At 40.1% G+C, this 24,488-nt stretch overlaps 4 protein-coding genes across 28 annotated transcripts in view; 3 read left to right on the plus strand and 1 right to left on the minus strand.

Moving 5' to 3' along the window:
• Positions 1-8,309, plus strand: part of mycbp2 (MYC binding protein 2) — a 53,995-nt gene extending 45,686 nt beyond the window's left edge. For 21 of the 25 annotated variants that reach the window (XM_058622254.1, XM_058622248.1, XM_058622245.1 and 18 more), the window contains 23 exons: positions 62-261; positions 479-628; positions 707-867; positions 983-1,139; positions 1,249-1,473; positions 1,666-1,731; positions 1,836-2,075; positions 2,186-2,275; positions 2,372-2,452; positions 2,532-2,798; positions 3,294-3,577; positions 3,680-3,776; positions 3,882-4,001; positions 4,095-4,196; positions 4,296-4,424; positions 4,543-4,675; positions 4,862-4,965; positions 5,688-5,876; positions 5,973-6,080; positions 6,316-6,525; positions 6,598-6,705; positions 7,047-7,212; positions 7,392-8,309. In XM_058622254.1, coding sequence (XP_058478237.1) covers positions 62-261; positions 479-628; positions 707-867; positions 983-1,139; positions 1,249-1,473; positions 1,666-1,731; positions 1,836-2,075; positions 2,186-2,275; positions 2,372-2,452; positions 2,532-2,798; positions 3,294-3,577; positions 3,680-3,776; positions 3,882-4,001; positions 4,095-4,196; positions 4,296-4,424; positions 4,543-4,675; positions 4,862-4,965; positions 5,688-5,876; positions 5,973-6,080; positions 6,316-6,525; positions 6,598-6,705; positions 7,047-7,212; positions 7,392-7,507 — 3,503 coding nt within the window. In that variant the 3' untranslated portion in view covers positions 7,508-8,309. The remainder of the gene's footprint in view (positions 1-61; positions 262-478; positions 629-706; positions 868-982; positions 1,140-1,248; positions 1,474-1,665; positions 1,732-1,835; positions 2,076-2,185; positions 2,276-2,371; positions 2,453-2,531; positions 2,799-3,293; positions 3,578-3,679; positions 3,777-3,881; positions 4,002-4,094; positions 4,197-4,295; positions 4,425-4,542; positions 4,676-4,861; positions 4,966-5,687; positions 5,877-5,972; positions 6,081-6,315; positions 6,526-6,597; positions 6,706-7,046; positions 7,213-7,391) is intronic. The other 4 variants (XM_058622246.1, XM_058622249.1, XM_058622255.1 and 1 more) reach the window with 1 other exon arrangement.
• Positions 8,310-9,962: 1,653 nt separating this feature from the next.
• fbxl3a (F-box and leucine-rich repeat protein 3a) lies at positions 9,963-16,058 on the plus strand. The gene is made up of 5 exons (XM_058622142.1): positions 9,963-10,233; positions 11,311-11,692; positions 11,811-11,933; positions 12,303-12,474; positions 12,777-16,058. The coding sequence occupies exons 2-5, from the start codon at positions 11,312-11,314 to the stop codon at positions 13,415-13,417; spliced, it is 1,317 nt and encodes a 438-aa protein (XP_058478125.1). The 5' UTR covers positions 9,963-10,233; position 11,311; the 3' UTR covers positions 13,418-16,058.
• Positions 16,059-16,582: 524 nt separating this feature from the next.
• Positions 16,583-19,909, minus strand: cln5 (CLN5 intracellular trafficking protein). The gene is made up of 4 exons (XM_058622143.1): positions 19,730-19,909; positions 18,838-19,012; positions 18,007-18,232; positions 16,583-17,266 (listed from the first exon to the last, which is right to left on the minus strand). Exons 1-4 carry the CDS (start codon positions 19,831-19,833, stop codon positions 16,779-16,781), a joined length of 993 nt encoding a protein of 330 aa, XP_058478126.1. The 5' UTR covers positions 19,834-19,909; the 3' UTR covers positions 16,583-16,778.
• A 391-nt stretch (positions 19,910-20,300) lies between these two features.
• On the plus strand, positions 20,301-24,367 carry zgc:162944 (uncharacterized protein LOC569993 homolog). The gene is made up of 4 exons (XM_058622294.1): positions 20,301-20,534; positions 21,840-22,011; positions 22,117-22,315; positions 23,879-24,367. The coding sequence occupies exons 1-4, from the start codon at positions 20,340-20,342 to the stop codon at positions 24,072-24,074; spliced, it is 762 nt and encodes a 253-aa protein (XP_058478277.1). The 5' UTR covers positions 20,301-20,339; the 3' UTR covers positions 24,075-24,367.
• Positions 24,368-24,488: the final 121 nt, after the last annotated feature.

Consider the following 24,488-nt stretch of genomic DNA (forward strand, 5'->3'; position numbering starts at 1 on the left):
CTGAGGATTAAATGAGATACATTGTTATTAGCTACATTCACGTTCTCTGCTTATCACTCAGAAGTGGGCTCTTCCTTGTTGAGACACCCGTCTCCAGAGCTCTCTCGGCTCATCTCGGCACACGGCTCCCTCAGTAAAGGGGAGAGGAACTTCCAGTGGCCTGTCTTGGCTTTTGTTATCCAACACCATGACCTGGAAGGCCTGGAGGTGGCCATGAAGCATGCACTGAGAAAGTCCGCCTGTAGAGTGTTTGCCATGGAGGTACAACTATCAGGGTGGCAATATCTGTCTCAGTCTGAGCTTAACTATGGTTTAATTACTATTTATTGTTCAACTGTGGCTCAGGGTTATAGGCAATTACTTGGCTGTATTTTATGAAGGAATCAGTTATGTTTATGTACTACATTAGCATTTTAATTTTACTCAAGTATCGTATCTATGTAACCATAAGACCAACTGGTGTGATTTACTCTGACAGGCTTTCAATTGGCTACTGTGCAACGTAATCCAGACTACATCACTACACGACATCCTCTGGCATTTTGTAGCATCGCTCACCCCGTCACCCTTTGAACCAGAGGATGAGGAAGATGATGAGAACAAGGGGAACAAAGAAATTGTGGAACAGGTATTGAATGGTATAGTAGAAAAGTGTGATTGCTTTGTTCTGCAGGTTCTGATTATGAATTTCTGCTCTGTTCCCCAGGAAAGAGACCTTGGCGTCTGTGAACACCCTCTGTCGGATATTGTTATTGCTGGGGAGGCGGCTCATCCTCTCCCTCACACTTTCCACCGCCTCCTGCAGACCATTTCTGACCTCATGATGTCACTTCCTAGTGGCAGCTCACTTCAGCAGATGGCACTTAGGTAACACGTTTAGCATGAAATATGACACTTTAATAGGGTTATTGTATTTTTTTCCCAGTTTTGTATTTCATTTGTGATTTGTAGCAATTCAGATATACATTACTTGTTTTTATAGGTGTTGGAGTCTCAAGTTTAAGCAGTCGGACCACCAGTTTCTCCACCAGAGCAACGTTTTCCATCACATCAACAATATTTTGTCCAAGTCAGATGATGGAGACAGTGAGGAGAGCTTTAACATCAGTGTGCAGTCAGGCTACGAAGCAATGAGCCAGGCAAGACAACAACCACATTCTTAACCGTTTACTCAATTGTACAACAGATCGAAACAGATCAGACTGCCAGTGATTTTCTGTGTTGACCTGTTTGTCTTTGTGATGATAGGATCTTTGCCTGGTGACCTGTCTGAAGGATTTAACCAGTGTAGTTGATATTAAGACGTCCAGTCGTCCTGCCATGATTGGCAGCCTGACGGATGGCTCCACAGAAACCTTCTGGGAATCTGGAGATGAGGACAAGAACAAAACCAAGAGCATCACCATCAGCTGTGTGAAAGGCATAAATGCCTCCAACGTGTCTGTACATGTAGACAACTCCAGAGACATTGGGGTGAGGCATTGGGATGTGTTTAACGGAAGATTGAAATTTGTGGTCACAGTAGAAATGAAGAAATTGATGTGTATATCTATATATGTATATATGTATATATATATGTGTGTGTGTGCATATGTATATATGTATACGTATATGTATGTATGTGTGAATATATTAATTTTCTTATGTTTATTCTTACCACCATAGAACAAAGTCACATCAGTTACATTCCTATGTGGAAAAGCAATAGAGGACCTCTGCAGAATCAAACAGGTGTGTACTGCTTCTGGTTTTTACAGTAGATTCATTGAAAACAAAGTATAAATTCCATACAGTTAAAGAGTCTGTTTTAAGTTCACCATGCTTTTTCATCCCAGGCTGACCTTGATTCTCGTCACATGGGCTGGGTAACAAGTGAGCTCCCTGGAGGAGATCATCATGTGATCAAGGTGGAACTGAAGGGTCCAGAAAACACCTTGAGAGTCCGTCAGGTGAAGGTGCTCGGTTGGAAAGAGGGTGAGAGCATCAAGATTCCTGGGCAGATCTCAGCCAGCATGGCCCAACAGAAGAACTGTGAGGCTGAGACCCTCCGGGTTTTCCGCCTCATCACCTCACAGGTCTGTCTCTCAACTGCTTCAGCTACAATCATCTGTCTCAACCATACATTTGTTTTTAAATTGCTGAAGTTCCTAAAACTTGGCTAATGCATCTTCATTGTTTACATTAGGTCTTTGGGAAGCTAATCTGTGGAGATGCAGAACCAACTCCAGAACAGGAGGAGAAGAACCTGCTTTCATCACCAGAAGGGGAAGACAAGGTCTACAATCCAATAGTTAAACTGACCTGGTCAACTTGCATACTGCATGTAGTTCATTTTAATCTAACTGTACTCTTCTCCTATTTTTATGAATAGGCGCCATCTGATGCAGACCTCAAAGAGCACATGGTGGGAATAATTTTCAGCAGGAGCAAACTGACCAACTTGCAAAAACAGGTAAATAATCAGTTCTTCTAATCATTCAACAATCACACTTACAATCTCAGACCTCTAACCTAAGATGTGTGTACTCCAGGTGTGTGCCCACATCGTCCAGGCCATTCGTATGGAAGCCACGCGTGTGAGGGAGGAGTGGGAGCATGCCATATCCAGCAAAGAAAACGCTAACTCTCAGCCCAGTGATGATGACGCCTCCTCAGACGCCTACTGCTTTGAGCTCCTGTCCATGGTCCTGGCTCTTAGTGGCTCCAATGTGGGCCGCCAGTACCTCGCTCAGCAGCTTACACTCATGCAAGACCTGTTTTCTCTGCTGCACACAGCTTCTCCACGTGTACAGAGACAGGTGGGCAACAACATGTACACACGCAGCTTAGGGCTGATCATGTTTAAGCATACCCTGTGGAGTTTTCTTGTAAATTGTCAAATTAATGTTCACATTTACTGTCTCACATCAAAATTATGAATGGCAGTTTTATCTATGTTCTCAGGCCCATTAATGTGGGTCTTGGCATACTACTGCCACCAAATGTCAACTAGTGGAATAGCTTGATAATGTCAGCAGTAATGTCCATTGTATTGCAGTACTGTAAATGCTCAAATACCCCTAATGCTTAAAAAACAAGTTATTTACTGTTTTCAGTGATATTTAAGTTGGAATTAGTTTGTATAGACAACTAATAACAATGTTTTATAGCTGTGATACATTTTAGGGAGACAAAAAACATCTGTTGTTATGGAGCATATCAAGTATGGTGTCCACTTGTAAATATGACAAAGGTCCAGACTCATTGTTTTCTGGTTGTTTTAACAATTTCTGTTTGTTGTCTGATCTTCTCAGGTGACATCTTTGCTTAGACGCGTCCTTCCAGAGGTCACACCAGTGCGACTTGCCAGCATCATCGGGGTGAAGGCTCTGCCACCAGCAGATATCAGCGACATCATCCATTCCACAGAGAAGGGTGACTGGACCAAACTTGGCATCTTGGACATGTTCCTGGGCTGCATCGCAAAAGCCCTCACTGTACAGCTGAAAGCCAAAGGCACCACCATCTCTGGCACAGCTGGCATGGCTGCTGGAAAAGGGGTCACCACTGTCACACTGCCCATGATCTTCAACTCCAGGTGAGTTTTGGTTGAGTCATGACAAAACAAATTCACTAAGTTTGTGGCAAAAAGCATTTGTTTTTGCATAAATGTTATGCATGTTTTTCCTTCCTTTTCCAGTTACATCCGCAGAGGGGAGAGCCACTGGTGGATGAAAGGCTCCACCCCTCCTCAGATTGCAGAGATAATCATAAAGCTGGTCAAAGACATGGCAGCTGTAGGTTTCCCGATGTTGTTATCAACCTCACATTTTAACTGTCTGTACCTTCATTGTGTTTTGTGATAAAAAAGTATTTTGAAGAGAGTCATGTTCTGTTCTTAGGGTCACCTGTCAGACGCTTGGTCTAGAGTCACCAAAAATGCAATAGCAGAGACCATTATAGCACTTACTAAAATGGAGGAGGAGCATCGGTCACCTGTACGCTGCATCGCAACCACAAGGGTATGAATGTCTATTTAAATATATTGAGGTTTATTTTTGTTTAAAAAATACGGAACATTAAGAAACCATATAATTCCATCTTCTTCCCCACAGCTGTGGTTGGCCTTAGCATCACTGTGCGTGCTCGACCAGGACCATGTAGACAGGCTGTCCTCTGGTCGCTGGATGGGCAAAGATGGACAGCAGAAGCAGATGGTGAGAGTGATATAAACGGCCAAGTGTTACAACCTAAAAAAACAATTTAAACACAGTCAAAAATAATAATCAATTATGATCTTCTGCTTCCATCCACAGCCCATGTGTGACAACCATGACGATGGTGAGACGGCGGCCATTATACTGTGTAACATGTGTGGCAACCTTTGCACCGACTGTGACCGATTCCTCCACCTGCACAGACGCACACGCTCCCACCAGAGACAGGTTAGTTCAGGATGGTCACCTAATCAAACATACAGTATTTACACTATAATAGATGAGATGAAGGAATGTGCATTATAGATTGGCCTGGTTTTAGACTTGTTTACTTGGCTGCTTCCAGGTGTTCAAGGAAGAAGAGGAGGCCATAAAAGTGGATCTCCATGAAGGCTGTGGGAGGACCAAACTCTTCTGGCTCATGGCTCTGGCTGACTCAAAGACTATGAAGGCAATGGTGGAGTTCAGAGAGCACACAGGTAACATAGGAACAGGGCATAACGGTATCTCTCTATGTCGCTACTTGGTGTTGGTAGTATGTTATTGAAAAGCATGCTTAAATTGACCAGTTTTATAAAAAAAAAAAATATGTTTGTTTAGAATTTCCTCAGCACATGTAAACCTGGTCTGATGAATCTTAATGTTTCTAAATGGTTTTAATGTAGGTAAACCGGCATCCAGCAGCTCAGATGCCTGCAGGTTCTGTGGTACGAGGAATGGCACAGAGTTGTCTGCAGTGGGAAGTGTGTGCTCAGACCCAGACTGCCAGGTATGTCACATCTAGTCATCATCTGCTGCTAGTCTTTTTGTGTGTGTATATGTATGTATATATACTGTATATATATTTATATGTGTGTGTATATATATGTACATAGGTTTTTTTTTTTAGATGTTTGCTGTTATTTATGAATTTAAATGGCACACCCCATGAACATGTGCACAAAAACAGTGACAAACTTAATTTGTTTTACTTCTATTTAATCCAAAATCTGTTTCTTCATCAAGTACAGGTGGATTCAGGTGGAATTGCAGTTATATTTTCATTAATTGATTAATTAGAATTGTAATAGAAAGAACTTGCCAAGTCAAAATGTGCATGAGATTTTATTGTTAAAGTGAGGCTTTTTCCTCAAAGCATGACATTTTAGTTTGGAATGCTGAGTGGGAAGATTGTTTGAGAATATCTATAATAATTAACAACATGAGTATGACTCACACATGATGGAGCTGAAGAATGCTCACCACAGACTTGGATTTGTGGCAAAGTCTCAAAGGAGTGGTCTTTTGAGACTTTGCCTCAAATCCAAGTCTGTGGTGAGCATTATGTATGCTTCATGAGGTCATGTGAACCCACAGATGAACAAATACCTATTAAAGAAACATAGTGGTCAATGTATAGATAGTCAAGTGTATCTTATAATATGGAAATGAAAGACCAAACAAGAGCTAGTGTGTAAGCCCTACCGTTTTGTCTTCTGTGTTCTTTGCTAGGAGTATGCCAAACTAGCATGCAGTAAGACTCATACTTGTGGCCATCCCTGTGGAGGAGTTAAGAACGAGGAGTCCTGCCTGCCATGTCTGCATGGCTGCGACAAGAGCACCGGCTGTCTGAAACAGGATGCCGATGACATGTGCATGATCTGCTTTACTGAAGCCCTCTCTGCTGCTCCTGCTGTACAGGTAGCTCTAATTATGACTCTCCGTCAGGGACAAGGTTTTCATTCCTGGATTAAAATGTCCCCTTATTTAAAATTTCACTCTTTCTCCTGTCTCCAGCTGGACTGCACTCATGTGTTCCACCTTCAGTGCACTCGTCGTGTTCTTGAAAATCGTTGGTTGGGGCCCAGAATCACGTTTGGCTTCATGTTGTGTCCAATCTGTAAGGTGAGATGTTACCTGAGCCTGTTTGACTGAAGAGACAGATTTAGCAACTAAAGGGTTTAAAACCACACCTTAAAAGTGAACTGGGCTCGGAATGCTTTACAGAAAAGCCTCAGATTACTGTGATACATCATCTTACACCTCTTTGTTCACAGTCGTCTTTGTCACAAACAGTGCCTCAGCAGAACTTTCTCAATGAACATGGAGCGGTTTGTTTGTGTCACTGTTTTGCTTCCAGAACAAAATTAACCACTCGGTGATCAAGGACCTACTCGATCCTATCAAAGAGCTCTATGAGGATGTGAGAAGAAAGGCTCTGATGAGGCTGGAGTATGAGGGTCTGCATAAGAGTGAGGCAATAACTACACCAGGAGCTCGATTCCACAATGACCCTGCAGGCTTTGCCATGAACCGATATGCATACTATGTCTGCTACAAGTGCAAGAAGGTACTTTACAAACTATTTTAATATAAATATTGTTGAGGTGTAGAGAATTAACAATGTCTCCTCTGAAACCAGGCGTACTTTGGTGGAGAAGCTCGCTGTGATGCAGAGGCAGGACAGGGAGACGACTACGACCCCAGGGAGCTTATTTGTGGAGCATGCTCAGATGTCTCAAGAGCACAGGTCAGCATATGATTCCTGTGAAGATCCCAGTTATACAACAACCAATAAATTAAATTTTACGGAAACGCACTTATTTATACGATTCATATTACTGAGAATGAAGCTGGATGGCAATTTGCTTTACTTGGCACAAAGACTGGAAATGCGTAACAGCTAATGCACTGTCCAAAAGTTACAAAATCGCTGACGAGTACACCTGCAGCTCACTCATGAATATGTCTTGGTCTTGTTTTTAAAATCTGTGCAGGCAAAATGCTGAACTACTTTAAAACGGTGCTCATATGTGCTCATAAAACAGATATATGATCCTACCATTGATGTTTTATTTTTACTATCACCAGATGTGCTCCAAGCATGGCACAGACTTCCTGGAGTACAAATGTCGGTACTGCTGCTCTGTGGCTGTTTTCTTCTGCTTTGGCACCACACATTTCTGCAACGCCTGCCACGATGACTTCCAGAGGATGACCAGTGTCCCTAAGGAGGAACTACCCCACTGTCCTGCAGGTACTTAATGATTCAAGTGACTTAAATCTTCTGGTAAATCTTAAATTATTCACACACAAACCTTGCTAAAAGTAAGACAAATCAGCTTGATCCTCGAATGGCATTTATTATTCCATTTAAAAATGACAGTTTGCAAATACCAAAAACCTGGCTGAACTTCTTTTCCTTTTCTGTTACAGGACCTAAAGGGAAGCAGCTGGAAGGTACTGAGTGCCCTTTGCATGTGGTTCACCCACCAACAGGGGAGGAGTTTGCCTTGGGCTGTGGAGTGTGTAGGAATGCCCACACCTTCTAAACAACATGAGACCTTTACTGAAAACCAGTTTTCTACTGTGATCTCTGGCTGCAGCTGCAGAAGCTCAGCCGTGAAGCTTGGCTCTTGCTTTGTCAAGTCTCCTGGACACTGGACCAGGTTTCTGCTCTACGCCAAGAGTCCTCAGGTCTGCTCTTCTACCTACATCAGTAACCCGGCCCTGCTGCAAAGATGCACTTGGCTCCTTTTGGATTCAGAGTGACCTGAATGTGGGGAAAAAAAGAACAATATAATTTAAAAAAGAAGATTAAAAAAAAAGAAAATAACTTGTGACGTGTTTGCATGCGGCCGTTGTATTCCCTCGGCTTCTATAGACGTTGCACACCTTCAGAAGTGTAACAGTACAAGATTAAACATTGAAAATTAATTTGCTTAAAGGCAACTGTGGATCAGCGTAAGTATAAAAAAAGGAACAGGCCCTATTTCCAGCTTCCTAACTATAAATTTAAAATGTTGTATGTAAACCTTTTTTCGTAATCTTGTACAGTATTCTCCACTGTCAAGTGCATCATTGATAAACGGACAAAAAAAAAGTCGGTGGAAAAAGACTGTTAAAATAATATTTGGGCAGAATATAGTGTACGATTTATCTAATCTTGTATATAACGATACTATTCAAAATAGCTGTATTACGAAGTTGCTACTCTTCACTTCAGTTTTGTTTGATATTCTGGGTTATGTTTTGAGCCAGAACTTTTAATGAAGTGCAATACTGGGTGTGCCTCCTATTTTGCAGCTGTTTAACCTATGGAATGTATGTCAATAAAGCCACTGTACATTTTTATACAGTAGAGAGTTGTAATTTCCCCCCTCCTCTAAATGTCACATTTCTTTTGTTGTGTTGAAATGAGAAGGAGGAGCCTGGCACCTGCAATGAATGATGACGGATGTAAATCTTATTTCCAGCTCTGTTTAAAAGAAAAAGAAAAAAAAAGAAGCACCAAATCATATGGTAAAACCTCACAGTAAGACTGATCACAGCTGAATGATTGGAGGGACCAGTCTTCACACCAAATAAAAATTGTGCACCTGTAATGGTTTTCCCCCCCGAGTTGGAAGCAAGGGGGAGCAGGGGGTTGGGGAGGGTCAGGGAAACAGAGTATGGAAAAAAACAGCTGCTGTTATATAAAAAAGCTTAATACTTGTGAATCTGCTCTGTATTATCTGTGGTGGATGGAGTTGAATGGTAATAAACCAGGTTCTCTGTTTCACAAAGTATATGCTGTGTGATTTTTAATTAGTGGCCACCTGTTAGCCTTTAATATCAAAATCAAACTTTTTGTAATGATACTGAAGCCACAGTACAAATAATATAATCTCTAAGAATATTGGATGCAAGGACCACATAGGTCTCACCCACTTCTTTGTGTCTATTTCAACTATCCTTGCTTTACTAATGTTGCACTGCTAATTTTGTAATTTTAACCCTTTTCTTATTTTACACCTGAAATTGTAACATGTACATCACAAAATGATTGCTCTATTTTAGTTTTATTAAGTGAAAATTGCAGATTTTGTAAAACTATTGTTTTTCTAAATTAATCTGTTCTTCAAGGAAGCAAGTGCGAAAAGACTGTCAAAAGTTTGAGTGGAAAATTGTGTCGTATTTATCTAATATTGTACATAATGATAATATTTAAATAGCTTTTATTACAAAATTGCTACTCCAATTCAGTGTTTAATATTCACAGATAAGGTGTGTGTGTTTTCACTACTGGTGTGTAGTGAGGATGGGTTAAATGCAAGGGACAAATCACTATCACTATGTGTGTGTGCAAAAAATAAGCCATATAAAGTGCAAAAACATTAGATTGTATCTCCTTGGGTTGTGTTAAAATATTACAAGTATTTCTCACTTTTCTCACATTATTTAAATGTGTTAAATTATTAAATAATAATTACATTGACTGAACGTAAATGTTAATGAGTTACAGTCAGGTCACACTCAACAGGCTCCTGTCCATCATAGACAATCCACACCATCCACTACACAGCACCATACACAGACAGAGGAGCAGCTTCAGTGACAGACTGCTGTCAATGTCCTGCTCCACAGAAAGACTGAGGAGATCATTCCTCCCCCATGCCATCAGACTCTTCAACCTGCATCATACATGACACATACATGCAAGCACACATGTACAGCACACATGTACATCTCATTCTACAACGCCTTTATATTTTTTATATATTTTTTCTTTTTTCCTTTTTATACATATGTTTCAGTTTATATTTAGACTGTACATAGACCTGCATGCCTCTTATGTTTCTATCGTGTAACATATTCTGGAGCTGCTGAACTGTGAATTTCTCTGTGAGATGAATAAAGTATCTATCTATCTATCTATCTATCTATCAGCCATCGCTCTGACAGAGACGATCTTTACCAACAGCCATTTTGCATTGCATTTCCCATGATGCACCGCCACAGTCATAACAACATTTCGCCATTTCAGATGCAGGGGTGCCATTACTCCACCGAAGTAGGTCAACCGGGCGGAGGTGCCAAGATCCGGCTTTTTCTTCCACGATAAACACTCTCTCCGTCCTCTTTTAAGTCTAACGGCTCGATCATTGTGCTCCGATGCATGTTATTTGGTTGATGCGAATGAGCTTTTCCTGCGTGGGCCCGGGCTGAAGCATTACATCTGCAAGTAGTCGGATTTTCCTGCTAACAGCTAGTCAGCTAGCTGGGTGTAAACAACGAGGTATGCTGTTTGGATGAGCTGTGATAAACACATAGTAGCTCAGCATGGAACGTGCTGTAATGTGTTGTGTATTTAATGCATTTGATATGACGCGAAGGCTGTTTTTATTCTATCACCAATTTGCTTACTAAGCAACGTAAGCTAACAGCTATGTTTATTTACTGCGTCAGTGTCTGACTGAACGATTTCCTGTCAGTTACCCAGAGCACTGTTAGAGCTAGGCAACTTGCTTACTCCGCTATCTAATACTGAATGTAATGTTCTGACCCTTGTGTAATCTCATTATATGGGCAACCCGCGCCTGGCCACTGGTAAATGTAAACTTGCATAAACAGTTGACATCCTGCCATGCTACTCTGTGTTATGCGTGGAAATGCTGAGCAGACTCTACTGTTTTCATTTTTTGCGTCGGCATGTAAATAGGAAATAATGCGAAAGGGTTCATCATTGGGGCACAGATGGATGGTGATTTGGCCACAGACGTATCGGATGTCTAGTATTGGCCACTCAAAGGGCAATAAATAAACCAATATAGATAGATTGATGCTCGTCCTAGTTTTGTTTGACAAAGAACCTCAAGGTATTAAATTAGTTATTTATTTACTCAACATGACGGCCTAGCACATTTTACTCAACACACACAATTAAAGAATGGGCATGGCACTTGTATATTTGCTTGTCAGATTATCAGGCGGTAAATAATGCAATACAATATTGCTTTATTCATTTGATAGACTAGATCATCAATATAATAATATGAAATGACACGCTATTTGCTGTTGGAAAAAAGTGTAAACAAAGGTGCACATTTACCATGAACTGTAAATTTGAGAAATGCAGTGTGACTGCGTAGTCCCAGATCTAACTAGGTTTGAACCAATCAAGCAACATAATAAATGCTTGGTTGCATGTCCATGTGAGGTGCACACTGTACTGACTGGTTTTGAAGCTAGGAGCATGAAATAAAATGACTGTGGGATAATGTTTCACATCAGTTGTGATTAACCTGCATGAACAGAATAATCAACATTCAATCTTTAATGTGTCTTGCTCAGCTGGTTTATTTGTGTGTTTCAGTATGAAGCGGATGAAAGGAGGTGAGGAGGTCAGCAACGACTCCTCTAGTAGGAGTCCACCAGAGGCGCGCAAGAAGGTTCGAAAGCAGGTGACCGAGGATCCACAAGCTGTGGAGGCCACAGAATCACCAGACCATGACTGGGCACTGTTGCCTCAGGAGCTCCTGCTCCACATCTTCCAGTACCTTCCATTACTGGACCGGGCTTACGCCTCTCAGGTATGTCGCCGGTGGAACCAGGCTTTCCACATGCCGGAGCTGTGGAGATGCTTTGAGTTTGAGCTTAACCAGCCAGCCAGCTCTTACTTGAAAGCCACACATCCAGACCTCATCAAGCAGATCATAAAGAGGCACTCCAACCACCTGCAGTATGTCAGTTTCAAGGTGAGGGAGCAAAAGATGTTGTGTCTGTGCAGAAATGTGCAACACAAGGATTGTTGTTGATCTTGGTCTTGTTTTCATGTACTTCACGCAGTATTCCATCTTTGTTTTTGCTTGCCAGGTGGACAGTAGTACTGAGTCTGCAGAGGCTGCATGTGACATTCTTTCTCAGTTGGTGAATTGCTCACTGAAGACCTTGGGGCTTATCTCCACTGCCAGGCCAAGTTTTATGGAGGTTCCAAAGGTATGATTAATACAAACTCAAGATGTCTGTGTTTTCATTATGTCACGTTTGTACGGAAAGTCAAAGGGGTTTTATAGTGTACATGCTTATTCGATTGCACACAGCTAATGCACTTTTGGCTGACCATGTCTGTGATCTCATCTTATCGTAGGATGGGGCTGAATAGCAGCAGTATTGTTGTTGCTTGTGGTGTGCTTTGAAATCTCAAATTTCTCACTAATAAATGAGTACGATTCTGACTGCATTATCATCACAGCATTATGAAACTCAACGTTTACCTCCAAATGCTAACACCTGGTTGCCATCTTGGTAGTTTTTTAAAAATTTGAATGCTTTTTAATTACTCACGTCATCTTTTCCCTTCCACAGTCTCATTTCATCTCAGCTCTGACTGTGGTGTTTGTCAACTCCAAGTCACTGTCTTCACTGAAGATTGATGATACACCAGTTGACGACCCATCTCTGAAGGTGCTGGTGGCGAACAACAGTGATACCCTGAAATTGCTGAAGATGAGCAGCTGTCCTCATGTTTCTCCAGCAGGTACAGATAGAGTGAAGACATTGGGCATCTTTGGTTGTGGTTGTTTGCACTTTTTAGTCTCGTTATTTTCATTTCCAATTTTTTAGTCACAAGTATTTTTCCATTCCATGGCCCATTAAAACGCTATAATTTTTTCTCTACCCACATACAGTGTTGTTATTTCATGTGGTGGATTGGCAGGGGCTGCACTATATTTTATGAATGAACTATTGTTGCTTTCCTGGAACTGTTTCTAAATTGCCTCCCTTGTCTAGAACTGAATTTGACTTTGTTTTCAAACCACCATCTGTTTGTATTTGTAGGAATCCTGTGTGTTGCAGACCAGTGTCATGGGCTGAGGGAGCTAGCACTGAACTACCACCTCCTGAGTGATGAACTTCTGCTGGCCCTCTCCTCAGAGAAACATGTCCACCTGGAACACTTGCGTATTGATGTGGTGAGCGAGAACCCTGGCCAGCATTTCCACACCATCAAAAAGAGCAGCTGGGATGCCATGGTGCGGCACTCGCCCAAATTCAACCTGGTCATGTACTTCTTTCTCTATGAAGACGAGTTTGGTCCTTTCTTTAATGAGGAGATCCCCGTAACACACCTCTACTTCGGCCGCTCAGTCAGCAAGGAGGTTTTGGGCCGTGTTGGCCTCCACTGTCCCCGTCTGGTGGAGCTGGTGGTGTGTGCCAATGGCCTGCGTCCTCTGGATGAGGAGCTGATCCGCATCGCAAAGCACTGCACCCAACTGTCAGCCATCGGTCTGGGCGAGTGCGAAGTTTCCTGCAGCGCATTTGTGGAGTTTGTCAAAATGTGTGGCAGAAGGCTGTCCCAGCTCTCCATCATGGAGGAGGTGTTGATTCCTGATCACAAATACTCCCTGGATGAGATCCACTGGGAGGTTTCGAAGCACTTGGGTCGGGTCTGGTTTCCAGACATGATGCCGACCTGGTAAATTAAAACCAGAGAGTAGTCTAGTACGTAAAGTACATGGCGTAAAGCAGTCATGGCCTCCATGTTTGCACTGAAAAGCTTGCAGTGGTGGAATGTTTGGTGCCAACATGGAGAGTGTAGGCTTGCTGAACCCCTGTGTGGAGTTAGTGCAGCTCAGGGGTTTAATGTGGCACATAATTGCTACACATCATGTATTGCAAACACCACAATTTCTTGCCTGTTAGTTTCAATATGGATTGTGGTAACCTTTTTTTTTCTCTAATGCAGAGAAAGAACTTGACAGGTCGGCTTCTTCTCATATTCTACTCAATGTTTTTCTAACTGCGAATGGAATTTTGTGGAAATTGTTGCTTGGTTGTGTTTATCTTTGTTATGAGAGGTGTGTGTGTGTGGCTTGTTTATGGAGTAATTTGGGACAATTAGGTACACAATTGCATAGTATCACACTTACCACTTGGCCTACTTAAAATTCAATTTGAGATGGCAACTCTGCACTCTGTAACACAATGTGGCACCGGGGGTTAACAAAATGGCTGCAATGTTATTTGTATATAGGATGTGTTTGGAGGTGGAGCTGAGGGTGTGCTCACTGAGTGACTGTCCTTCACCTCATTTGAGTCTAATTTAAACAAACAGCAGTTGCAGTGTTGCAATGTGTATATAGGTCTCTTGTTTTTGTGATGTGAAAGTGTATGTTGATTGATGTCATGGTTTTTTGTCTCAAGAGTTACGCAGATATTTATTTTTACTGCATCGTACAACAATTGGTTTGACAAATTATTCAAGGCTCCATAACACTTATATTTCATATAAGCACCTTATGTTCATACCAAATGATCATCAGGACAAATGGCGTCCTTTTATCCTAATTAAAAGCAATGAAATTACCTTTATAATGCTCCAGTTTGTCTTAGTTGGACACATCTTTTAATGCTAATTATTTCTTGTGCTTCTGAGTTAGATAACAAGAACAGTGTAATGTAAAGTGGTGAAGCTGTAATTATAGATTAAAGAATCAGAATTTATTTTATGATGTAAATACAAAGTGCGCAGACATGTCTGAATTTGGAGGTAGATCATGATTAAGTATCCAACCTTCAAAACTTGGATTTCTTTGTAATGACTCAACAGTTAACTAATCTCTGCAACTGTGAGCTTACAATGTATGCTGAGAAAACAAATAAACAACTTAGTGTGTCACAGGTGCATTAAATATATTTCTAGGTTTCATTTTTATCTTCTGCTTTTTGCCTATTCAAGCTCTGAATAACCTGTTGAGAATATCTGTCCACCTGTTCCCCACATTTGCTCTATATCATGTTGTCACATCGAAAAAAGAAAAGGAAGTAGAAATACACAGGAAAGGAAACGGAATTCTGATGTTTTCATTACAATCAGTCTTTCTAGATTTCCACAGCGCTCCTGTCCCAAACATCCATCCATTACAGTCAGAAGAGATTTGGCAATTCAGATGAGTGAAACAGACTTTTTTTTTCCTTTAAGAAGGAAGTCAAATGCATCTGTATATAAAAACGCTGTGTGTTTGATTATTATGAATAGAAATGTACTTATTTCTTTATTTTACCCTCTCTCAGGGTTTAAGTTTCCTTAACGGCTTGTGTCTTTTATATAAACCAGAGTGCAAGTTATTCTTTACTAGATGGACCTTTTTCATACTAGTCACGAGAGGAGAGAGGCTTTTCTAATTCATTTGTTTTTCCATTACACAAAAATGTATGGTTATAACCAGCAAGCAGGCCAGAAACAACACTATCACCACTTTTACTCATTTATCAATATACTGAATGTATTTCAGTAAGGAAGCACCTTGCTGAAGATGTGTGGATTTGTTAGCTTTCCCTCCAGTTACCAGAATCCTACACTACACAAAAAAAAAGTGCAATATCTGCAGAATCAGGTGGAGGACACTAGGAATATTGAGAACTGTTAGCAAAATTACAATCAAAGCTTTTGTCTGTGATGAGTGACATATGTTTGAGAGGTCTATATTGCTAAATGTATTTTTATAAGTAGATATCAGAAGTGGATAGACATTTAGACATCATTGTATGTTATGTTACCCAGATGTTCTGCTGCTTTTGTCCATGATTCCATTCCCTTTATGGAGACATTTTATGAAGCCTAACAGTGACATAAACTTATCTGCAGGAAGAGTAGGGTTTTCTGGGTGATATTCCAAGCAGTGTATTGATCGTAGTGGTCTCTGATCACTGACGTATGCTCATTGTCTGTCCTTGTGTTCATTAGCATCTTTATGGTACAGTAACATACGTCCTGATTATCTTCATCATTTGTGCAGTGCATTAAACTGAGGCAATGACAGCAGCTCTAAACTCAAGGCTTATATTGAAAAATGTAGCTGCTAAACATGTTTCATATAAATGTCAGTTGAAAAGTAATATAAATGATTTGTATTTCATCTTAAAAACATCTGAGGGTAATTGTTATTTTAACCTTGGGTTGTGAGTCCTCCACTTTGGAATAAACTGGTGTTGACAATATTGTCCTTTTAGTTTTGCTTCCGTTTGACAAGTTCTTTCTCTGCTTTACTGGTCACCTGTCTTGAAATTAAAGTTGTTTTGGATATGTGTTCCCTTACCAGTAATAAAACATTGAATGTACTTTTGTCATCTGTCATTTCATTATATTAACACTACAGGCCATTGTTAAAACCATGCCCACCCAAAACAACCAAAGTTATGTGCATTGACATTCTATTCATCGATGCCATCAGGACATGAAGATTTCAACTAAAATGTTTCTGAATGTTTCTCAGAACGAATCCACAGAAAGTACAAATATAATGTATGTTCCATTCTTTCTGGAAACTACTAAAGTACAGCCTACATACTATACCTGTGTAGTTTAGGGTTCTCACATCTGAGCAACGTTCAGTTAGCCACTTATGCAACTAACAGGAAATTTATAAAGAAAAAAAAAAATTCTTGTCAAGCCACAAGTAGTTTACATTATTGTTAGCTTAAATATGAGGTTCAACTGTAGCAATGAGCCAGTAAGGCAGGGAAGGCAAAGGCCCTCTCCTCTGAAAGGATCTAAACAAAGACAACTGTAAAACATTCAAATCAAAACATGAGCTGTAAATCCAGTTAACATTAATATTTTCCACAAGGACATTTGAAAAGCATTTTGATAAGAAACACAAATTTTGTTTATTTACAAGATACTAAAGCAGGCACTTCTCATGAACATCATCAATCAGCTTCTATCGTCAGATATTTTAATCAATCAATTTAATGAATTTTAATGAGCTGGTTAATCTGCTTGTAATCAAATTAACAAGCTCATTAAAATTCAAAAATAACTGTGGTCCATGTGGACTGTTAAGGCAACGGCACCTCTTCATATACAATCTGCACATAGGGAGGTTTCATGGGTAGATGCCAGTACTCAAAGTTGTAGTAGAGGTAGAAGCTCTTGTCCAACACAACCTTTTTATAAGCCTCCAACAGACTAATGGCAAAGTCTATAAATGACTGATGTGGCCTGAATGTGTGATAAAATTTACGGATGTCCACAGCCAGATTCTTCAGAGCAGGCTGACTGAATATAGCGCTGTCGTTGCCGAGGTACGTGGGCTCACTGCTGTATAGGTAGATCTTGGTGTAGTTAGTTTGTGATCGGCTAGACAGTTTGGCTCCAAGCTCTGCTAGTTTCCGGTATGTGCGGTGGACAAACTGGGAGCAGTCGTAAGAATCGAACCACATGGTGGCATTAGGCCCAGGGTCAGAGCGAACTGTCCATGTCTCGTAATAAATCCCAGTCTCGTTGTCGTCTTGGAACCACTGGGCCATGTCATTGAACTGACTCCCTGAAAGGTAAAAAAGAAAACTAGTTTGACACCACGTGTAAGACAGGGAGGACAAGTAAATGTCTGCGAATGTCATTTTACCAACTCATTTGAAAATGAAATTATCCCTTCGTCCGACAAATTTCTTAATCTAATTCACTTATTTGTGGGTCTGGGGAGGTTGCAGCTTTTTGCAGAATGCATTTGTGAGAAGGGTTGGCAGTCTTCATGGTTACACCGGCTGAGCTGCATGTTTTAGTTGGAGGAAACATCTTAACGCAAATGAAACCCAGTCAAACCCATAATCTTATTTCCACCGATAGACCACTTATCCATCGTCCAATTATGTATTTGAAGAGACAACATATCTGTATTCAAATATAAAACATCTGCGTATCAAGAAAAAAACATTTTGTGATATAAACTACACAGTAGATCAATGGCCAGATTACAGAAGCGAACACCACTGCCTTTTCAGCCTTTTTTAAAAAAAAGAATAAACAGAGACAATTCACAAACACCTAGAAAAGGACAAGGCTGCTATTTTCCTTGACTTCTCTAACCTATAGTTATTGTTCTGCCCCAGCTTTTTCATTAAAAAAAACAACCCCAATTGTATTGATCTTACAACTGCAAAAGTACAGTTTGAGTTCTTTGGTAGTCTGAATTGTTTGATTCAGCACATAGGACTAAACAGCACACATTGACATATTCAGCTGTGGATTAATACACTCCTATGGCCATGGATGCTAAATTCTTACCAGTTATTTTTGCTATTTTCTCCAGTGTGCCATTCTGTGACCAGTGTAAATCATCGATGCCTTCGAAGAAACAGGCCGCACCCTGGTTGCACCAGAAAGGTGCGTGCAATTCGGGTCGGAGGTGAGGGAAGGTGCAGTTACCCAGCTGAAACAGCTCGTACCATTCCATGGTGTAGTTGGCCCCCGTCTCTGAACTGCTGAACCCAATTGCATCGTGCATGATGTGCTGTGAATCACACAGAAATATTACATTGGCTTTCGGAGTGGGGCAAGTATGTGCAGGTGTGTTTCTATGAATAAATGTAGCCCTGCTCTAATTCAGTACCTATCTGTGTTTTATGTAACATGTTTCAACATGAGCACACAGTTACAACACAAGGAATAGCTGTCCTAACAATGGCTATTTAATCCCACATGGACTATATTTTATTGTGCATGAGGTACATGCACAATAAATAATTTTGTTTACAACTGAATGACATACAGTGATAGATCATCAAAAATAAATATCTGTAAATCAAGACATGTTTTTCTGGTAATGTTGTAAAGGCTTACTTTATTTTGAAGTTTTATCTGACCTATTATTCTTTTTTTTTTACTTATTCATCTTTCTTCATTGTTATCAACTTGATTTTTATGTTACTGCAACTGTTCACCACTTCTCATTACAAAACTTAATGTGTTTTTGTATTTTCAGACCAATTACATTTTAATGACTGGTTTTACAGTAATCGCTGTGGTTCATTTCCCAAATGTCATTCACATGCACTTTGCATGAAACTCAGTAATGAGTCCAAAAGCTCAACAACCACTGAAGAGCCATATACTTACAAATTTTCCAAGCAAATCTCCAAACTTGAATTCCCACACAGGTGTTTGCAGTCTATAGACTGAGATTACATCAGTGTCTCTCATGTAGGGAATCCGTCCATCCCGGTCTCCAGTGGGACAGAACGGGTAGAGAGCTTCACAGTAGGAGTCCACGTCAGGACGATGGTCAAACCGTCTGAGGGTGACATGAGAAATACAGCAGACTGTTCCAAAGGTTTTCCATTAACATAGTTATGATCACATGCATCCTGTCTCATTATCTTGTAAAGGCTCTAGAGGAGAGCAAATGAAACATGCATACAATATATTTTCCCCCTCCAGTAAGGCCGATTACACTCCAACAATCAGTACAAAAATGTCTGTAAGAACTAAGCCAAATTAAATAGTTCAATTATTAAACTGAAAACGTCCTATAATTGAACACAAAACGCTTCTTTCTTTCTTTTTTTTGCTGTGTTTCTTATTTTATTATGTACAGTATTTTTAATTCTTGTCTTGGTTTTAGATATCGTGATATTATTTTCTTTCTTTCAGCAGCAATATAATAATATCTATGTCTATTTATACGCTTGAATGTGTGAAATGTTTGTTGTCTGTTTGTGAAGAAGTTTTAAACCACTATTAACTAGAACTCGAAGTCAAACTCGACCAAAATGAACACTTTATGATGGTAACGCCTTTAGTTTCATTGTGTGAAGCTATAATTAACCACCCTGTGAACCTAACCTACTCTAAGAAAGAAAAATACTTAATATTAAAAACATTTACCATTGTTGTTTTAGAAGTTGAGTTCCAGCACAAACTCTCCTGTTTCGTCTCAGTCACATGACTCAAACGGTACACAGATGAAACAACATAGTGATACAAATGACAAGTTTTAGTGTCTTCATACCTGTATGGAACGGGCCACTCCTGCTGAACGTTACTCCTGAACTGAGCCGCAACATAAAGAAACAGGAGCAGGTTTAAAAACGCGACGCACTCCGAGTGAGTCATGGCGATAAAAAGTCTCAAAACTAGAGAATTAACAGCAGAGGAAGGATGATAGGCTTCCCATGACCCTCACTTCCCTATCAGCGATCACGTGGTTTTGTTGATGACACGAAAATCACGTGACTAGTCCAAAGAGGAAACTAAAAATGTGGAGAAAACACATAACAAGACTGGAAATGAAATACATATTATATATTAATCATATTTTTGAGTCTAATTATTTTAAAATGTTGCGCTTATTTGTAAAAATAACTAAATAAATAATAAATAAATAAATTCTAATGAAAAAATAACTTTTGGAGTAATAAGTGTATCGTGCGTCGACTGTTTTTTAGATTAATACAGATTAATAAAGCAGAAAGGCAGAAATAAACTGTCTGGGTGTCTGTGAGCTTTACACACAAGATGGCGCTGCAGCTTAGACAAAACAATGTACAACATTTAAAGTGCTGAAGAAGAAGAAAGGGGGCGGGGCGTTGTTTGCATTGACAGGTTCAGTTGAGTCCGCCATGCTCACCCTGCTTCACCACGGCGGTCGCAGTTTACTCACACTCAGGACCGTCCACCGCGTGAACAGAGCTCTTTATTCCACAGTCATGGGTAAACGCGTGGCCGTCGTGCTGGCAGGCTGCGGCGTGTATGATGGCAGTGAGATCCACGAGGCCTCCGCTGTTCTGGTTCACCTGAGCAGAGGAGGTGCAAGTGTAAGTCTGAAGAACAGCTTTCATATTAAACTTAACTGTTTAATGTGTAGTTTTGTATGTGGAAGGAGAGGGACTGAGAAAGTGTGAGACAAACACTGCTCCAGCTTCAATTCCATGCAACCTGCCTGACAGTTTTCCTTATGTTTTCATTCATTCAGAGCACGCATGGGTTTTTTACGAAGTTAGTTTGTCGTGCAGCTTTATTGGAGGTCAGGTCAGATCATAACTGCGGTCAAGCTAGCAGACACTTCAAAATGTGTGCTCATTTATTCTCGATAATACGGTACCAGTGCTGGCAGAGGACAACGTGACGAAGATAATATTATATGGTAGAACATATTTATTAATAGTAATTCATATAATGTTCAGAATATCATCAATATAAATCTCAATATATCAATATAAAAACACTGGATCTGTGTTAATTACATGTTTTTGAAGTGGTTAAATTGTACAGTTTTGAAAAAAACTTACAGGGAACATCATCCCTATTTTCAATAAGGTATTCATAGTTGCTACTTTAAATATTAATTCCCTTCAAAGTTGACTTTTAATTGATGTTTGTTCCTGGCTTCCCCTGCATGGTTGATGTCAAGTTTTATGCAAATTTAGTGTAGAAATGGTAAGAAAATAAAGGGAAAATTCAGCTCCATGAAGAAACCGATTTTTTTTGCTGGACTATGGATTGCTCCGAAACTACAAAGCAACAGTACCTGGTATCTGTACTAGTAGAACAAGAAGTACTAAGTGCGGTACTATGAGAAAAAAAAAATCGTCTACTCTATGTAGTCCATATCAGGGAATTCAGGAAATATTAAGTCGTTTTTATCCACACACAGTAAAAACACTAAAATATATAATATTATTGTTTAATGTTGGTATCAACATCCTGCACAATACAATCCAGATTATTTTCGTGTCGTTCCACTCTGGTGGAATGATCTACCGAGCACTACCAGAACAGGGGTGCCCTGTCTATCTTTAAGAAACACTTGAAGACCCAACTCTTCCAAAAGCATCTTCTGTCCTAGCACTTACCTTACCCCCTCTTCCTGCACTGGATCCACTTCTGCACTCTCACCCTCTATCAGTCCACTGTTGTTCCTATCTAGTTGATTTCTTTTCAAGACTTATTCCTCTTTTGCAAGTCGCTTTGGATAAAAGAGTCTGCTAAATGCTTAAATGTACTGTAAATGTATATTAATGTAATTTGGTGCAGATCCACATAATAGGCTGTGTCATGTGGTGGGAGGCATGACCTCCACTGAGTTTCATTTTAGTAAAGTTATGTTTCCTCACCTGCAGGTAAACATGTTTGCTCCCAACGTGGATCAGATGCATGTGATAAATCATCTGAAAGGCGAACCATCTCAGGAGAAGAGGAACGTGTTGGTGGAGAGCGCGAGGCTGGCCCGTGGAAACATCCAGGACCTGTCAAAACTCACGGTCAAGGACCATGATGCTGTTATTTTCCCAGGTGTGCTCATATAACAACATCATACACGGTCTCTATGTCTTTATATCCAGGATTGATTTGTGTTAATATTGTTTCAGTGTTAGTTGATGTTTAAATTTTTGACAGGTGGTTTTGGGGCAGCGAAGAACCTGTGCACATGGGCAGTGCAAGGGAAGGACTGCTCTGTTAATGATGAGGTCAAGGCTGCACTGCAGGCGTTTCACAGTGAGGGCAAACCCATCGGCCTCTGCTGCATCTCACCTGTCCTGGCTGCCAAAGTGTTTGCTGGTTGTGAGGTCACCGTCGGCATTGAGAATGACGACAAGTGAGTCTATGATATTGAAGCACGTCTAATGTGTCTTCTCTTTTTATAGATCTATGGTTTTTACTTTTAATTTACTCCTAGGTTAAATAGTGAGATGTGGGAATTATGTAAAGATAAGTTTTATAGGGCAAGATACATGAGCTGTTAACATATGGTGCGTTTCCACCAGCGTGTTTTTAAAGAGCAATTTCAATCTGCACATAAAAACAACTGAATGGAAACAGAACATTTTTAATTAAAGTTTAGATGCTCAAGGGAGGTGGAAACACTGGGGCATCGACAATGGAACAGTTTAACTGAGGACAAAATTAGAAATCACAGGACTGAAACTTTTATCCTTCTGCATTCTGTTGTTCTGAAAAAACGACGACAAGAATGTATGCAGGCGGTGAGAGGAGGAACTTGTGGACTGATGAGGGAAACGCAACATTACACGACGTAGTGCAATAATGAACTGAAGCAGCAATGAAATGTCACCGTATATATCAACAGCTATTGGTGCACTTTATTGCACCCATTTAACCTTCAGTGGTGACTTGGACCTTTGTGCCACCTAGTGTTTATCTCGATAAATATTTCTTTTTACAGCAGTTGATGGAAACACAGATGAATGCACAGTTTATTTTAGTGAATCTTTGAAAAGTTGGTTAAATTCTGCGCTACACTTAAATTCATATGTTTCAATCAACTTGATTTATTTAGGAGAAAAAGGTCACTTTTATTAATTCAGAAAACTCTGTTGAAAATTTCTCTCACAGTAAAGACACACTTCCTAGTTCAGTTTTAACTTTCAAAAGTTGTCTGCACACTTTTAATTTTTGGTTTGCTCAGTTTCGATTTTACTCTTTCTGATATAAGATCATGGCCGACCTGTTGGCTTGTTTACATCCAGTCTGATAATTTAATTAAAAATTAATTTTTTCTGAGCTATGTTGCCATATTCTCAAATGCTTGGAATATTTTTTCTGATTAAATTGCGTCGATAAAAGGTGAAGAAAAAACACACTTCTGTTCTAATGAATGAACTAATAATCTTGCAACATCTTCCAGAATATTTCCAACACTATTAAAGCTGCTGCTTGAGCAGACCTGAGGTCTTACAATTTCTCTCTCTCTCTCTCTCTCTCTCTCTCTCTCTCTCTCTCTCTCTCTCTCTCTCTCTCTCTCTCTGTGTGTGTTAGTTAGAGTGTTTGTTGTGTGAGTGTTTGTTGTTTGTGGTCCTGCGATGTGATGGACTGTATGTCAGCTGAGATTGGCACATATAAATGGATGGTATAATTCTTTAAGCTATCATGTATTTGGGCTTTTTCAACTAAAGAGCATGATATCAGCAGATAACATCAGTCACCTAAAAGAGGCCTTAGAAAAAAGAGAGGACAGGAAGCATAATGACAAGAAAAAAGTATGTATAATGTTAACTTGCTTTTTTAACAGTGTAATCATATTGCTATCCAAAGAAAAAAAGAGCTAAGTTGGACTAAACCTGAACTTTCCTGTGTCAGCAAAAGTTTCATCCAATTCACTAACGGTTCTTTGGTCCTGCTTCCTCTTTTTCCTCACCAGATACCCCGACACAACTGGCACTGCAGCGGCCATCAATGAGCTGGGCTGCAAACACGTAAGCAAGGGCGTCAGCGACAGCCATGTGGACGAGAAAAACAAACTGGTCACCACCTGCGCCTTCATGTGCAACGCCCCCATCCACGAGATATTTGACGGAATTGGATCGATGGTGCAGGGTGTTTTAAAACTAGCCTGATTCAACTGAACCACTTAGGATGACGCTCCTTTTGGTTTTCCAACAGGCTTTACGTTAGCCCCCTGCTGAACTGATTCAAAGAAAATCAACTATCATCTTGATTAGAAGCACTTCCAGAAGTATATACAGTATGTTTATAGTTGCAAATTGCACTGCATTGGCTAGGTTTTCTTTATAGGTTTATCTGCTACTTGACAAAGATCTGTTAATCTCCATTCTGCTTGGTTATATTCAGATGCAGTGGATACGTGTTAAATCAATCAAGCAGATGTATTAAACAAAATGCAAAAGTTCACTGTTGTTTTACTGATGTTATTTTCACAAAAGTAAAACGGTGAGTATTAAATCTTTTGTTCCCAAAACTTTCACTCTGTAGCTTTTTTGAGGAGGACCAAACAAAAAGCACTCATGGAA

Source organism: Solea solea, chromosome 2, assembly GCF_958295425.1.
Source record: "Solea solea chromosome 2, fSolSol10.1, whole genome shotgun sequence".
NCBI classification, from domain to species: Eukaryota; Metazoa; Chordata; class Actinopteri; order Pleuronectiformes; family Soleidae; genus Solea; species Solea solea.

Coding starts and splice junctions, on each gene's coding strand:
- fbxl3a (XM_058622142.1), top strand. CDS start 11,312: ATGAAGCGGATGAAAGGAGGTGAGGAGGTCAGCAACGACTCCTCTAGT. Junction 11,693..11,810: donor TGCAGTATGTCAGTTTCAAG/GTGAGGGAGCAA, acceptor TTTGCTTGCCAG/GTGGACAGTAGTACTGAGTC. Junction 12,475..12,776: donor TCCTCATGTTTCTCCAGCAG/GTACAGATAGAG, acceptor TTGTATTTGTAG/GAATCCTGTGTGTTGCAGAC.
- cln5 (XM_058622143.1), bottom strand. CDS start 19,833: ATGACTCACTCGGAGTGCGTCGCGTTTTTAAACCTGCTCCTGTTTCTT. Junction 19,013..19,729: donor GAGTGGCCCGTTCCATACAG/GTATGAAGACAC, acceptor TGTCACCCTCAG/ACGGTTTGACCATCGTCCTG. Junction 17,267..18,006: donor GAAAATAGCAAAAATAACTG/GTAAGAATTTAG, acceptor TTTACCTTTCAG/GGAGTCAGTTCAATGACATG.
- zgc:162944 (XM_058622294.1), top strand. CDS start 20,340: ATGCTCACCCTGCTTCACCACGGCGGTCGCAGTTTACTCACACTCAGG. Junction 20,535..21,839: donor TGAGCAGAGGAGGTGCAAGT/GTAAGTCTGAAG, acceptor CCTCACCTGCAG/GTAAACATGTTTGCTCCCAA. Junction 22,316..23,878: donor GGCATTGAGAATGACGACAA/GTGAGTCTATGA, acceptor TTTCCTCACCAG/ATACCCCGACACAACTGGCA.